Genomic DNA, 15,479 nt, shown 5'->3' on the forward strand with positions numbered 1-15,479 from the left:
TGTTGTTAACATGATGTAGTTGTGTTCTATGTAATACCCATGTTGTTAACATGATGTAGTTGTGTTCTATGTAATACCCATGTTGTTAACATGATGTATTTCTATGTAATACCCATGTTGTTAACTTGATGTAGTTCTATGTAATACCCATGTTGTTAACATGATGTAGTTCTATGTAATACCCATGTTGTTAACATGATGTAGTTCTATGTAATACCCATGTTGTTAACATGATGTAGTTCTATGTAATACCCATGTTGTTAACATGATGTAGTTCTATGTAATACCCATGTTGTTAACATGATGTAGTTCTATGTAATACCCATGTTGTTAACATGATGTAGTTCTATGTAATACCCATGTTGTTAACATGATGTAGTTGTGTTCTATGTAATACCCATGTTGTTAACATGATGTAGTTGTGTTCTATGTAATACCCATGTTGTTAACATGATGTAGTTCTATGTAATACCCATGTTGTTAACATGATGTAGTTCTATGTAATACCCATGTTGTTAACATGATGTAGTTGTGTTCTATGTAATACCCATGTTGTTAACATGATGTAGTTCTATGTAATACCATGTTGTTAACATGATGTAGTTCTATGTAATACCCATGTTGTTAACATGATGTAGTTGTGTTCTATGTAATACCCATGTTGTTAACATGATGTAGTTGTGTTATATGTAATACCCATGTTAACATGATGTAGTTGTGTTCTATGTAATACCATGTTAACATGATGTAGTTGTGTTATATGTAATACCCATGTTGTTAACATGATGTAGTTGTGTTCTATGTAATACCCATGTTGTTAACATGATGTAGTTGTGTTCTATGTAATACCCATGTTGTTAACATGATGTATTTCTATGTAATACCCATGTTGTTAACTTGATGTAGTTCTATGTAATACCCATGTTGTTAACATGATGTAGTTGTGTTCTATGTAATACCCATGTTGTTAACATGATGTAGTTCTATGTAATACCCATGTTGTTAACATGATGTAGTTGTGTTCTATGTAATACCCATGTTGTTAACATGATGTAGTTCTATGTAATATCCATGTTGTTAACATGATGTAGTTCTATGTAATACACATGTTGTTAACATGATGTAGTTGTGTTCTATGTAATACCCGTGGGTTAGTCATGTCAGTATACTGTCGTCACACACATACAACATGGGTTGAAGGCTGTATACAGGGAACTGTTGGTAGCCTGTAACAGTCTCTGTCATGTTCAACAACTATGTTGCTCACTCACTATGACACAGCAGCTAAATAGTTTACATTCCACCTCACTGAACCAACTACCTGGGACTAAGGCTGACACCAACTCAGTGGAGACTTCACCATCTGACATGGACACTGGATTCAATGAATGACTACAGCCTCTGAGCCAATAAAACTCTGCTCCTATCGGACCTTTCTGCTGTTTGTCTTTACAGTAAACTGTTCAGAGTTCATTCTGTTGTTTGTCTTTACAGTAAACTGTTCAGAGTTCATTCTGTTGTTTGTCTTTACAGTAAACTGTTCAGAGTTCATTCTGTTGTTTGTCTTTACAGTAAACTGTTCAGAGTTCATTCTGTTGTTTGTCTTTACAGTAAACTGTTCAGAGTTCATTCTGCTGTTTGTCTTTACAGTAAACTGTTCAGAGTTCATTCTGTTTGTCTTTACAGTAAACTGTTCAGAGTTCATTCTGTTGTTTTGTCTTTACAGTAAACTGTTCAGAGTTCATTCTGTTTGTCTTTACAGTAAACTGTTCAGAGTTCATTCTGTTGTTTTGTCTTTACAGTAAACTGTTCAGAGTTCATTCTGTTTGTCTTTACAGTAAACTGTTCAGAGTTCATTCTGTTGTTTTGTCTTTACAGTAAACTGTTCAGAGTTCATTCTGTTTGTCTTTACAGTAAACTGTTCAGAGTTCATTCTGTTGTTTTGTCTTTACAGTAAACTGTTCAAGGAGTTCATTCTGAAGGTTCCTCTGGGTCGTCTGGTCAAACAGAAGCTAAACTGCCTCATTGACATCGTCCACAGTGATCTCTTCACACAGCATGGTAAGAACTACACTACTCAGCACCATCTCTGCCAGCCCTACACACAGAGCGCCAAACAGCCCCACGCACAGAGCTACAAACAGCCCCACGCACAGAGCTCCAAACAGCCCCACGCACAGAGCTCCAAACAGCCCTACACACAGAGCTCCAAACAGCCCCACGCACAGAGCTCCAAACAGCCCCACGCACAGAGCTCCAAACAGTTCAGAGCTCCAAACAGCCCCACGCACAGAGCTCCAAACAGCCCCACGCACAGAGCTCCAAACAGCCCTACACACAGAGCTCCAAACAGCCCCACGCACAGAGCTCCAAACAGCCCCACGCACAGAGCTCCAAACAGCCCCACGCACAGAGCTCCAAACAGCCCCACGCACAGAGCTCCAAACAGCCCCACGCACAGAGCTCCAAACAGCCCCACGCACAGAGCTCCAAACAGCCCCACGCACAGAGCTCCAAACAGCCCCACGCACAGAGCTCCAAACAGCCCCACGCACAGAGCTCCAAACAGCCCCACGCACAGAGCTCCAAACAGCCCCACGCACAGAGCTCCAAACAGCCCCACACACAGAGCTCCAAACAGCCCCACGCACAGAGCTCCAAACAGCCCCACGCACAGAGAGCTCCAAACAGCCCCACGCACAGAGCTCCAAACAGCCCCACGCACAGAGCTCCAAACAGCCCTACACACAGAGCTCCAAACAGCCCCACGCACAGAGCTCCAAACAGCCCCACGCACAGAGCTCCAAACAGCCCCACGCACAGAGCTCCAAACAGCCCCACGCACAGAGCTCCAAACAGCCCCACGCACAGAGCTCCAAACAGCCCCACGCACAGAGCTCCAAACAGCCCCACGCACAGAGCTCCAAACAGCCCCACGCACAGAGCTCCAAACAGCCCCACGCACAGAGCTCCAAACAGCCCCACGCACAGAGCTCCAAACAGCCCCACGCACAGAGCTCCAAACAGCCCCACGCACAGAGCTCCAAACAGCCCCACGCACAGAGCTCCAAACAGCCCCACGCACAGAGCTCCAAACAGCCCTACACACAGAGCTCCAAACAGCCCCACGCACAGAGCTCCAAACAGCCCCACGCACAGAGCTCCAAACAGCCCCACGCACAGAGCTCCAAACAGCCCCACGCACAGAGCTCCAAACAGCCCCACGCACAGAGCTCCAAACAGCCCCACACACAGAGCTCCAAACAGCCCCACGCACAGAGCTCCAAACAGCCCCACGCACAGAGCTCCAAACAGCCCCACGCACAGAGCTCCAAACAGCCCCACGCACAGAGCTCCAAACAGCCCCACGCACAGAGCTCCAAACAGCCCCACGCACAGAGCTCCAAACAGCCCCACGCACAGAGCTCCAAACAGCCCCACGCACAGAGCTCCAAACAGCCCCACGCACAGAGCTCCAAACAGCCCCACGCACAGAGCTCCAAACAGCCAAGCTCTGCACGCTGAAGCCTTAACCTTGAAGCCCCGCACGCCAAACCCCACACACGATGAAACCCCAACACGCCGTCTCCAGTGTGCCTTGTTAAGGTGTAACAGGGTTATGTCAGGGTGGTGCTACAGTCAGTCCTGTTGTCTCTGTGTCAGAGAAGACCCCACCACACTAATCTATTTTTATCTATTCTAGATCATTCTGTCAGCTTGATAGTCTCTCTCCTTATCTTCCTTTCTCCCCCCCCTCTCCTTCTTTCTCTCTGTCTCTTCCCCCCTCTCCTTCTCTCTCTCTGTCTCTTCCCCCCTCTCAGTCTCTTCCCCCGTCTCCTTCTCTCTCTCCTTCTCTCTCTGTCTCTTCCCCCCTCTCCTTCTCTCTCTCTGTCTCTTCTCCCCCTCTCCTTCTCTCTCTCTGTCTCTTCCCCCTCTCCTTCTCTCTCTCCGTCTCCATCTCCTCTCTCTCCGTCTCTTCGCCCCCTCTCCTCTCTCTCCATCTCTTCCCCCCACTCTCCTTCTCTCTCCGTCTCTTCCCCCCCCTCTCCTTCTCTCTCTCTGTCTTTTCCCCCCTCTCCTTCTCTCTCTCTGTCTCTTCCCCCTCTCCTTCTCTCTCTGTCCCCCCCCTCTCCTTCTCTCTCCATCTCTCCCCCTCTCTCCGTATGTCTCCATCTCTCCCCCTCTCTCCGTATGTCTCCATCTCTCTCCCCCTCTCTCCGTATGTCTCCATCTCTCTCCCCCTCTCTCCGTATGTCTCCATCTCTCCCCCTCTCTCCGTATGTCTCCATCTCTCCCCCCTCTCCGTATGTCTCCATCTCTCCCCCTCTCTCCGTATGTCTCCATCTCTCCCCCTCTCTCTGTATGTCTCCATCTCTCCCCCTCTCTCCGTATGTCTCCATCTCTCCCCCTCTCTCTGTATGTCTCCATCTCTCCCCCTCTCTCCGTATGTCTCCTTCTCCCCTCTCTCCGTATGTCTCCTCTCTCTCCCCCTCTCTCCGTATGTCTCCATCTCTCCCCCTCTCTCCGTATGTCTCCATTTCTCTCTCTCCCCATCTCTCCCCCCTCTCCTGTCTCCATCTCTCCCCCTCTCTCTTCCCCCTCATCCTCTCTCTCTCTCTGTATGTCTCCTCTCTCTCCCCCTCTCTCCGTATGTCTCCATCTCTCTCCCCCTCTCTCCGTATGTCTCCATCTCTCCCCCCTCTCTCCGTATGTCTCCATCTCTCCCCTCTCTCCGTATGTCTCCATCTCTCCCCCTCTCTCCGTATGTCTCCATCTCTCCCCCTCTCTCCGTATGTCTCCATCTCTCCCCCTCTCTCCGTATGTCTCCATCTCTCCCCCTCTCTCCGTATGTCTCCATCTCTCCCTCCTCTCTCCGTATGTCTCCATCTCTCCATCTCCTCTCTCCGTATGTCTCCATCTCTCCCTCTCTCCCCCCCTCTCTCCGTATGTCTCCATCTCTCCCCCTCTCTCCGTATGTCTCCATCTCTCCCCCTCTCTCCGTATGTCTCCATCTCTCTCCCCCTCTCTCCGTATGTCTCCATCTCTCCCCCTCTCTCCGTATGTCTCCATCTCTCCCCCTCTCCGTATGTCTCCGTATGTCTCCTCTCTCCGTATGTCTCCTTCTCTCCCCCTCTCTCCGTATGTCTCCATCTCTCCCCCTCTCCGTATGTCTCCATCTCTCCCCCTCTCTCCGTATGTCTCCATCTCTCCCCCTCTCTCCGTATGTCTCCATCTCTCCCCCCTCTCTCCGTATGTCTCCATCTCTCCCCCTCTCTCCGTATGTCTCCATCTCTCCCACCTCTCTCCGTATGTCTCCATCTCTCCCACCTCTCTCCGTATGTCTCCATCTCTCCCCTCTCTCTCCGTATGTCTCCTTCTCTCCCACCTCTGTCAGCCACTATGGCAGGTAGTTGAGGAAGGTGTCCGTGTAGTTCTGTAATGTACCATGTCAGGCTGCTCTGTGTGAGAGGGAGGGATTTAAACCTTCCTGCCAAGCAGCCCTGAAGGTAATGGATGTTGACCAGAGAGGCTGGTCCTCCATACAGCCTACTGTGGCACACGCTAGCCCTGCGTTAGTGTCTGTGTGTGGGGTTAGTGTCTGTGTGGTTAGTGTCTGTGTGTGGGGTTAGTGTCTGTGTGTGGGGTTAGTGTCTGTGTGTGGGGTTAGTGTCTGTGTGGTTAGTGTCTGTGTGTGGGGTTAGTGTCTGTGTGTGGGGTTAGCCCAATACACACATAGCCCAATACACGCACACAGCCCAATACACGCTTGATGGATGAGGACAGACACACGTACTGGTCTAATGGAGATGGATGAGGACAGACCCACTGACTGGTCTAATGTAGATGGATGAGGACAGACCCACTGACTGGTCTAATGTAGATGGATGAGGACAGACACACTGACTGGTCTAATGTAGATGGATGAGGACAGACACACTGACTGGTCTAATGGAGATGGATGAGGACAGACCCACTGACTGGTCTAATGTAGATGGATGAGGACAGACACACTGACTGGTCTAATGTAGATGGATGAGGACAGACCCACTGTCTAGTCTAATGTAGATGGATGAGGACAGACACACTGACTGGTCTAATGTAGATGGATGAGGACAGACCCACTGTCTAGTCTAATGTAGATGGATGAGGACAGACCCACTGTCTAGTCTAATGTAGATGGATGAGGACAGACCCACTGTCTGCCCAATGCACTGGTCTAATGTAGATGGATGAGGACAGACCCACTGTCTAGTCTAATGTAGATGGATGAGGACAGACCCACTGTCTGCCCAATGCACTGGTCTAATGTAGATGGATGAGGACAGACCCACTGTCTAGTCTAATGTAGATGGATGAGGACAGACCCACTGTCTGCCCAATGCACTGGTCTAATGTAGATGGATGAGGACAGACCCACTGTCTAGTCTAATGTAGATGGATGAGGACAGACCCACTGTCTGGTCTAATGTAGATGGATGAGGACAGACCCACTGTCTGCCCAATGCACTGGTCTAATGTAGATGGATGAGGACAGACCCACTGTCTGGTCTAATGTAGATGGATGAGGACAGACCCACTGTCTGGTCTAATGTAGATGGATGAGGACAGACCCACTGTCTGGTCTAATGTAGATGGATGAGGACAGACCCACTGACTGCCCAATGCACTGGTCTAATGTAGATGGATGAGGGCAACAACAGCTGGTTCTTTCTATGGGAACTTTCCCTTTTTGCTTTCTACTGACCTCTAAACCAATTAGAAATGACAGGAAATGACACCATGAAACAGGCCTCCATCTTCACATTTACATTACATTTAAGTCATTTAGCAGACGCTCTTATCCAGAGGATTACAAATTGGTGCATTCACCTTATGACATCCAGTGGGACAGTCATAACAATAGTGCATCTAGACTTAGGGGGTGGGGAGGGCATTACTTAACCTATCCTAGGTATTCCTTAAAGAGGTGGGGTTTCAGGTCTCTCCGGAAGGTGGTGATTGACTCCGCTGTCTACGTGAGGGAGTTTGTTCCACCATTAAAATGAGCGAACAGAAATGACTGGGCTGAGCGGGAGCTGTACTTCCTCAGTGGTAGGGAGGCAAGCAGGCCAGCTCTCCAAGGGAGAGCTGACTTGGTTTCCAATGGATACACAACAACACATCTAGGAGTATCAGGTTTATTCCCCCATTATAACCCTACATCTCGGAGTATCAGGCTTATTCCCCCATTATAACCCTACATCTAGGAGTATCAGGTTTATTCCCCCATTATAACCCTACATCTAGGAGTATCAGGTTTATTCCCCATTATAACCCTACATCTAGGAGTATCAGGTTTATTCCCCATTATAACCCTACATCTAGGAGTATCAGGTTTATTCCCCATTATAACCCTACATCTAGGAGTATCAGGTTTATTCCCCATTATAACCCTACATCTAGGAGTATCAGGTTTATTCCCCATTATAACCCTACATCTAGGAGTATCAGGTTTATTCCCCATTATAACCCTACATCTAGGAGTATCAGGTTTATTCCCCATTATAACCCTACATCTAGGAGTATCAGGTTTATTCCCCCATTATAACCCTACATCTAGGAGTATCAGGTTTATTCCCCATTATAACCCTACATCTAGGAGTATCAGGTTTATTCCCCATTATAACCCTACATCTAGGAGTATCAGGTTTATTCCCCCATTATAACCCTACATCTAGGAGTATCAGGTTTATTCCCCATTATAACCCTACATCTAGGAGTATCAGGTTTATTCCCCATTATAACCCTACATCTAGGAGTATCAGGTTTATTCCCCCATTATAACCCTACATCTAGGAGTATCAGGTTTATTCCCCATTATAACCCTACATCTAGGAGTATCAGGTTTATTCCCCCATTATAACCCTACATCTAGGAGTATCAGGTTTATTCCCCATTATAACCCTACATCTAGGAGTATCAGGTTTATTCCCCATTATAACCCTACATCTAGGAGTATCAGGTTTATTCCCCATTATAACCCTACATCTAGGAGTATCAGGTTTATTCCCCCATTATAACCCTACATCTAGGAGTATCAGGTTTATTCCCCATTATAACCCTACATCTAGGAGTATCAGGTTTATTCCCCCATTATAACCCTACATCTAGGAGTATCAGGTTTATTCCCCCATTATAACCCTACATCTAGGAGTATCAGGTTTATTCCCCATTATAACCCTACATCTAGGAGTATCAGGTTTATTCCCCCATTATAACCCTACATCTAGGAGTATCAGGTTTATTCCCCATTATAACCCTACATCTAGGAGTATCAGGTTTATTCCCCATTATAACCCTACATCTAGGAGTATCAGGTTTATTCCCCATTATAACCCTACATCTAGGAGTATCAGGTTTATTCCCCTATTATAACCCTACATCTAGGAGTATCAGGTTTATTCCCCATTATAACCCCACGTCCCCATTATAACCCCACGTCCCTATTCTAAACCCACGTCCCTATTCTAAACCCACGTCCCTATTTTAAACCCACGTCCCTATTATAAACCCATTATAAACCCACGTCCCTATTCTAAACCCATTCCCTATTCTAAACCCATGTCCCTATTCTAAACCCATGTCCCTATTCTAAACCCATGTCCCTATTCTAAACCCATGTCCCTATTCTAAACCCATTTCCCTATTCTAAACCCATGTCCCTATTATAAACCCATTATAAACCCGTTCGAACAATATTCCCCCTCTAGTCTAATATGGACCATCCCTCTCGTCTAATATGGACCATCCCTCTAGTCTAATATCGGCCAACCCTCTAGTCTAATATGGACCATCCCTCTAGTCTAATATGGGCCAACCCTCTAGTCTAATATGGACCAACCCTCTAGTCTAATATGGGCCAACCCTCTGGTCTAATATCGGCCAACCCTCTGGTCTAATATCGGCCAACCCTCTGGTCTAATATGGACCATCCCTCTAGTCTAATATGGGCCAACCCTCTGGTCTAATATGGGCCAACCCTCTGGTCTAATATGGACCAACCCTCTGGTCTAATATGGACCAACCCTCTGGTCTAATATGGACCAACCCTCTGGTCTAATATGGGCCAACCTTCTAGTCTAATATATTAAACCCTAGTGAATATGGACCAACCCTCTGGTCTAATATGGGCCAACCCTCTAGTCTAATATATTAAACCCTAGTGAATATGGACCAACCCTCTAGTCTAATATGGGCCAACCCTCTCGTCTAATATGGGCCAACCCTCTAGTCTAATATGGACCAACCCTCTAGTGAATATGGACCAACCCTCTAGTCTAATATGGGCCAACTCTCTAGTCTAATATGGGCCAACCCTCTAGTCTAATATGGGCCAACCCTCTAGTCTAATATGGGCCAACCCTCTAGTCTAATATGGGCCAACCCTCTGGTCTAATATGGGCCAACCCTCTGGTCTAATATGGGCCAACCCTCTGGTCTTATATGGACCAACCCTCTCTAATATGGGCCAACCCTCTGGTCTAGTCTATTGAACCCTAGTGACTATGGACCAACCCTCTTGTCTAGTCTATTGAACCTTAGCCAGCCACTCCAACAATGTGGACCTACCCTCTGGTCTAGTCTATTGAACCTTAGCCAGCCACTCCAACAATGTGGACCTACCCTCTGGTCTAGTCTATTGAACCTTAGCCAGCCACTCCAACAATGTGGACCAACCCTCTAGTCTATTGAACCTTAGCCAGCCACTCCAACAATGTGGAACAACCCTCTAGTCTAGTGAACCTTAGCCAGCCACTCCAACAATGTGGACCTACCCTCTTGTCTAGTCTATTGAACCTTAGCCAGCCACTCCAACAATGTGGACCTACCCTCTGGTCTAGTCTATTGAACCTTAGCCAGCCACTCCAACAATGTGGACCAACCCTCTAGTCTATTGAACCTTAGCCAGCCACTCCAACAATGTGGACCAACCCTCTAGTCTATTGAACCTTAGCCAGCCACTCCAACAATGTGGAACAACCCTCTAGTCTAGTGAACCTTAGCCAGCCACTCCAACAATGTGGACCTACCCTCTGGTCTAGTCTGTTGAACCTTAGCCAGCCACTCCAACAATGTGGACCTACCCTCTAGTCTAATATGGACCAACCCTCTGGTCTAGTCTATTGAACCCTAGTGACTATGGACCAACCCTCTTGTCTAGTCTATTGAACCTTAGCCAGCCACTCCAACAATGTGGGCCAACCCTCTAGTCTATTGAACCTTAGCCAGCCACTCCAACAATGTGGACCAACCCTCTAGTCTATTGAACCTTAGCCAGCCACTCCAACAATGTGGACCAACCCTCTAGTCTATTGAACCTTAGCCAGCCACTCCAACAATGTGGACCTACCCTCTAGTCTATTGAACCTTAGCCAGCCACTCCAACAATGTGGACCAACCCTCTAGTCTATTGAACCGTAGCCAGCCACTCCAACAATGTGGACCTACCCTCTGGTCTATTGAACCTTAGCCAGCCACTCCAACAATGTGGACCTACCCTCTGGTCTAGTCTGTTGAACCTTAGCCAGCCACTCCAACAATGTGGACCTACCCTCTAGTCTATTGAACCTTAGCCAGCCACTCCAACAATGTGGACCAACCCTCTAGTCTATTGAACCGTAGCCAGCCACTCCAACAATGTGGACCTACCCTCTGGTCTATTGAACCTTAGCCAGCCACTCCAACAATGTGGACCTACCCTCTGGTCTAGTCTGTTGAACCTTAGCCAGCCACTCCAACAATGTGGACCTACCCTCTAGTCTATTGAACCTTAGCCAGCCACTCCAACAATGTGGACCTACCCTTTAGTCTAGTGAACCTTAGCCAGCCACTCCAACAATGTGGACCTACCCTCTGGTCTAGTCTAGTGAACCTTAGCCAGCCACTCCAACAATATGTGGACCAACCCTCTAGTCTACTGAACCTTAGCCAGCCACTCCAACAATGTGGACCTACCCTCTAGTCTATTGAACCTTAGCCAGCCACTCCAACAATGTGGACCAACCCTCTAGTCTATTGAACCTTAGCCAGCCACTCCAACAATGTGGACCAACCCTCTAGTCTATTGAACCTTAGCCAGCCACTCCAACAATGTGGACCAACCCTCTAGTCTATTGAACCTTAGCCAGCCACTCCAACAATGTGGACCTACCCTCTAGTCTATTGAACCTTAGCCAGCCACTCCAACAATGTGGACCAACCCTCTAGTCTATTGAACCGTAGCCAGCCACTCCAACAATGTGGACCTACCCTCTGGTCTATTGAACCTTAGCCAGCCACTCCAACAATGTGGACCTACCCTCTGGTCTAGTCTGTTGAACCTTAGCCAGCCACTCCAACAATGTGGACCTACCCTCTAGTCTATTGAACCTTAGCCAGCCACTCCAACAATGTGGACCTACCCTCTAGTCTATTGAACCTTAGCCAGCCACTCCAACAATGTGGACCAACCCTCTAGTCTATTGAACCTTAGCCAGCCACTCCAACAATGTGGACCTACCCTCTAGTCTATTGAACCTTAGCCAGCCACTCCAACAATGTGGACCTACCCTTTAGTCTAGTGAACCTTAGCCAGCCACTCCAACAATGTGGACCTACCCTCTGGTCTAGTCTAGTGAACCTTAGCCAGCCACTCCAACAATGTGGACCAACCCTCTAGTCTACTGAACCTTAGCCAGCCACTCCAACAATGTGGACCAACCCTCTAGTCTATTGAACCTTAGCCAGCCACTCCAACAATGTGGACCAACCCTCTAGTCTACTGAACCTTAGCCAGCCACTCCAACAATGTGGACCTACCCTCTGGTCTAGTCTAGTGAACCTTAGCCAGCCACTCCAACAATGTGGACCAACCCTCTGGTCTAGTGAACCTTAGCCAGCCACTCCAACAATGTGGACCAACCCTCTAGTCTATTGAACCTTAGCCAGCCACTCCAACAATGTGGACCAACCCTCTAGTCTATTGAACCTTAGCCAGCCACTCCAACAATGTGGACCAACCCTCTAGTCTATTGAACCGTAGCCAGCCACTCCAACAATGTGGACCTACCCTCTGGTCTATTGAACCTTAGCCAGCCACTCCAACAATGTGGACCTACCCTCTGGTCTAGTCTGTTGAACCTTAGCCAGCCACTCCAACAATGTGGACCTACCCTCTAGTCTATTGAACCTTAGCCAGCCACTCCAACAATGTGGACCTACCCTTAGTCTATGAACCTTAGCCAGCCACTCCAACAATGTGGACCTACCCTCTGGTCTAGTCTAGTGAACCTTAGCCAGCCACTCCAACAATATGTGGACCAACCCTCTAGTCTACTGAACCTTAGCCAGCCACTCCAACAATGTGGACCTACCCTCTAGTCTATTGAACCTTAGCCAGCCACTCCAACAATGTGGACCAACCCTCTAGTCTACTGAACCTTAGCCAGCCACTCCAACAATGTGGACCCTCTAGTCTATTGAACCTCTGTGGTCTAGTCTAGTCTGAACCTTAGCCAGCCACTCCAACAATGTGGACCAACCCTCTAGTCTATTGAACCTTAGCCAGCCACTCCAACAATGTGGACCAACCCTCTAGTCTATTGAACCTTAGCCAGCCACTCCAACAATGTGGACCAACCCTCTAGTCTATTGAACCGTAGCCAGCCACTCCAACAATGTGGACCTACCCTCTGGTCTATTGAACCTTAGCCAGCCACTCCAACAATGTGGACCTACCCTCTGGTCTAGTCTGTTGAACCTTAGCCAGCCACTCCAACAATGTGGACCTACCCTCTAGTCTATTGAACCTTAGCCAGCCACTCCAACAATGTGGACCTACCCTCTGGTCTAGTCTAATGAACCTTAGCCAGCCACTCCAACAATGTGGACCAACCCTCTAGTCTATTGAACCTTAGCCAGCCACTCCAACAATGTGGACCAACCCTCTAGTCTATTGAACCTTAGCCAGCCACTCCAACAATGTGGACCTACCCTCTGGTCTAGTCTAGTGAACCTTAGCCAGCCACTCCAACAATGTGGACCAACCCTCTAGTCTATTGAACCTTAGCCAGCCACTCCAACAATGTGGACCAACCCTCTAGTCTACTGAACCTTAGCCAGCCACTCCAACAATGTGGACCTACCCTCTGGTCTAGTCTAGTGAACCTTAGCCAGCCACTCCAACAATGTGGACCAACCCTCTGGTCTAGTGAACCTTAGCCAGCCACTCCAACAATGTGGACCAACCCTCTAGTCTATTGAACCTTAGCCAGCCACTCCAACAATGTGGTGTCTATTGAACCTTAGCCAGCCACTCCAACAATGTGGACCAACCCTCTAGTCTATTGAACCTTAGCCAGCCACTCCAACAATGTGGACCTACCCTCTAGTCTATTGAACCTTAGCCAGCCACTCCAACAATGTGGACCTACCCTCTGGTCTAGTCTATTGAACCTTAGCCAGCCACTCCAACAATGTGGACCTACCCTCTAGTCTATTGAACCTTAGCCAGCCACTCCAACAATGTGGACCTACCCTCTGGTCTAGTCTAGTGAACCTTAGCCAGCCACTCCAACAATGTGGACCAACCCTCTAGTCTACTGAACCTTAGCCAGCCACTCCAACAATGTGGACCTACCCTCTAGTCTATTGAACCTTAGCCAGCCACTCCAACAATGTGGACCAACCCTCTAGTCTACTGAACCTTAGCCAGCCACTCCAACAATGTGGACCTACCCTCTGGTCTAGTCTAGTGAACCTTAGCCAGCCACTCCAACAATGTGGACCAACCCTCTAGTCTATTGAACCTTAGCCAGCCACTCCAACAATGTGGACCAACCCTCTAGTCTATTGAACCTTAGCCAGCCACTCCAACAATGTGGACCAACCCTCTAGTCTATTGAACCTTAGCCAGCCACTCCAACAATGTGGACCTACCCTCTGGTCTATTGAACCTTAGCCAGCCACTCCAACAATGTGGACCTACCCTCTAGTCTATTGAACCTTAGCCAGCCACTCCAACAATGTGGACCTACCCTCTAGTCTATTGAACCTTAGCCAGCCACTCCAACAATGTGGACCTACCCTCTGGTCTAGTCTAGTGAACCTTAGCCAGCCACTCCAACAATGTGGACCAACCCTCTAGTCTATTGAACCTTAGCCAGCCACTCCAACAATGTGGACCAACCCTCTAGTCTATTGAACCTTAGCCAGCCACTCCAACAATGTGGACCTACCCTCTGGTCTAGTCTAGTGAACCTTAGCCAGCCACTCCAACAATGTGGACCAACCCTCTAGTCTATTGAACCTTAGCCAGCCACTCCAACAATGTGGACCAACCCTCTAGTCTATTGAACCTTAGCCAGCCACTCCAACAATGTGGACCTACCCTCTGGTCTAGTCTAGTGAACCTTAGCCAGCCACTCCAACAATGTCTACCCTCTAGTCTATTGAACCTTAGCCAGCCACTCCAACAATGTGGACCTACCCTTTAGTCTAGTGAACCTTAGCCAGCCACTCCAACAATGTGGACCAACCCTCTAGTCTATTGAACCTTAGCCAGCCACTCCAACAATGTGGACCAACCCTCTAGTCTATTGAACCTTAGCCAGCCACTCCAACAATGTGGACCTACCCTCTAGGTCTATTGAACCTTAGCCAGCCACTCCAACAATGTGGACCTACCCCTCTAGTCTATTGAACCTTAGCCAGCCACTCCAACAATGTGGCTTAGTCTGTTGAACCTTAGCCAGCCACTCCAACAATGTGGACCAACCCTCTAGTCTATTGAACCTTAGCCAGCCACTCCAACAATGTGGACCTACCCTCTAGTCTATTGAACCTTAGCCAGCCACTCCAACAATGTGGACCAACCCTCTAGTCTATTGAACCTTAGCCAGCCACTCCAACAATGTGGATGGCCTGTCATTTCTGAAGTGCTTCTGTGTTTGTATCCCACGCAAACAGATTACTTAGTGCTGTTCATCTAGCTGTGTGGGAGGACAAGAAAGCTTGTCTCTTGTATGTGTGTGTGAGAGGGCGTTTGTGTGTGTGTGTGTGCGTGTGAGAGAGAGAGGGTGAGTGTGTGTGTGTGTGAGAGAGTGAGGGCAAGTGAGTGTGTGTGAGAGAGAGGGTGAGTGTGTGTGTGTGTGTTTCCCATGGAGGGGGTGTGTGTGTGTGTGTGTGTGTGTGTGTGTGTGTGTGTGTGTGTGTGTGGTGTGTGTGTGTGTGTGTGTGTGTGTGTGTGTGTTTCCCATGGAGAGGGGGAGTGTGTGTGTGTGTGTGTTTCCCATGGAGAGGGGGAGTGTGTGTGTGTGTGTGTGTGTGTGTGTGTGTGTGTGTGTGTGTGTGTGTGTGTGTGTGTGTGTGTGTGTGTGTGTGTGTGTTTCCCATGGAGAGGGGTGTGTGTGTGTGTGTGTGTGTGTGTGTGTGTGTGTGTGTGTGTGTGTGTGTGTGTGTGT

The 15,479-nt window shown here is 48.3% G+C and overlaps 1 protein-coding gene across 1 annotated transcript in view; it reads left to right on the top strand.

The window, feature by feature from the left end:
- Window positions 1–15,479, top strand: part of LOC124018336 (dedicator of cytokinesis protein 1-like) — a 338,789-nt gene that overhangs the window by 181,329 nt on the left and 141,981 nt on the right. Inside the window, 1 exon segment of the mRNA XM_046333610.1 lies at window positions 1,955–2,061. Within this exon segment, the coding sequence (XP_046189566.1) occupies window positions 1,955–2,061 (107 nt within the window).

This window comes from Oncorhynchus gorbuscha, unplaced genomic scaffold, assembly GCF_021184085.1.
Source record: "Oncorhynchus gorbuscha isolate QuinsamMale2020 ecotype Even-year unplaced genomic scaffold, OgorEven_v1.0 Un_scaffold_480, whole genome shotgun sequence".
NCBI lineage: Eukaryota > Metazoa > Chordata > Actinopteri > Salmoniformes > Salmonidae > Oncorhynchus > Oncorhynchus gorbuscha.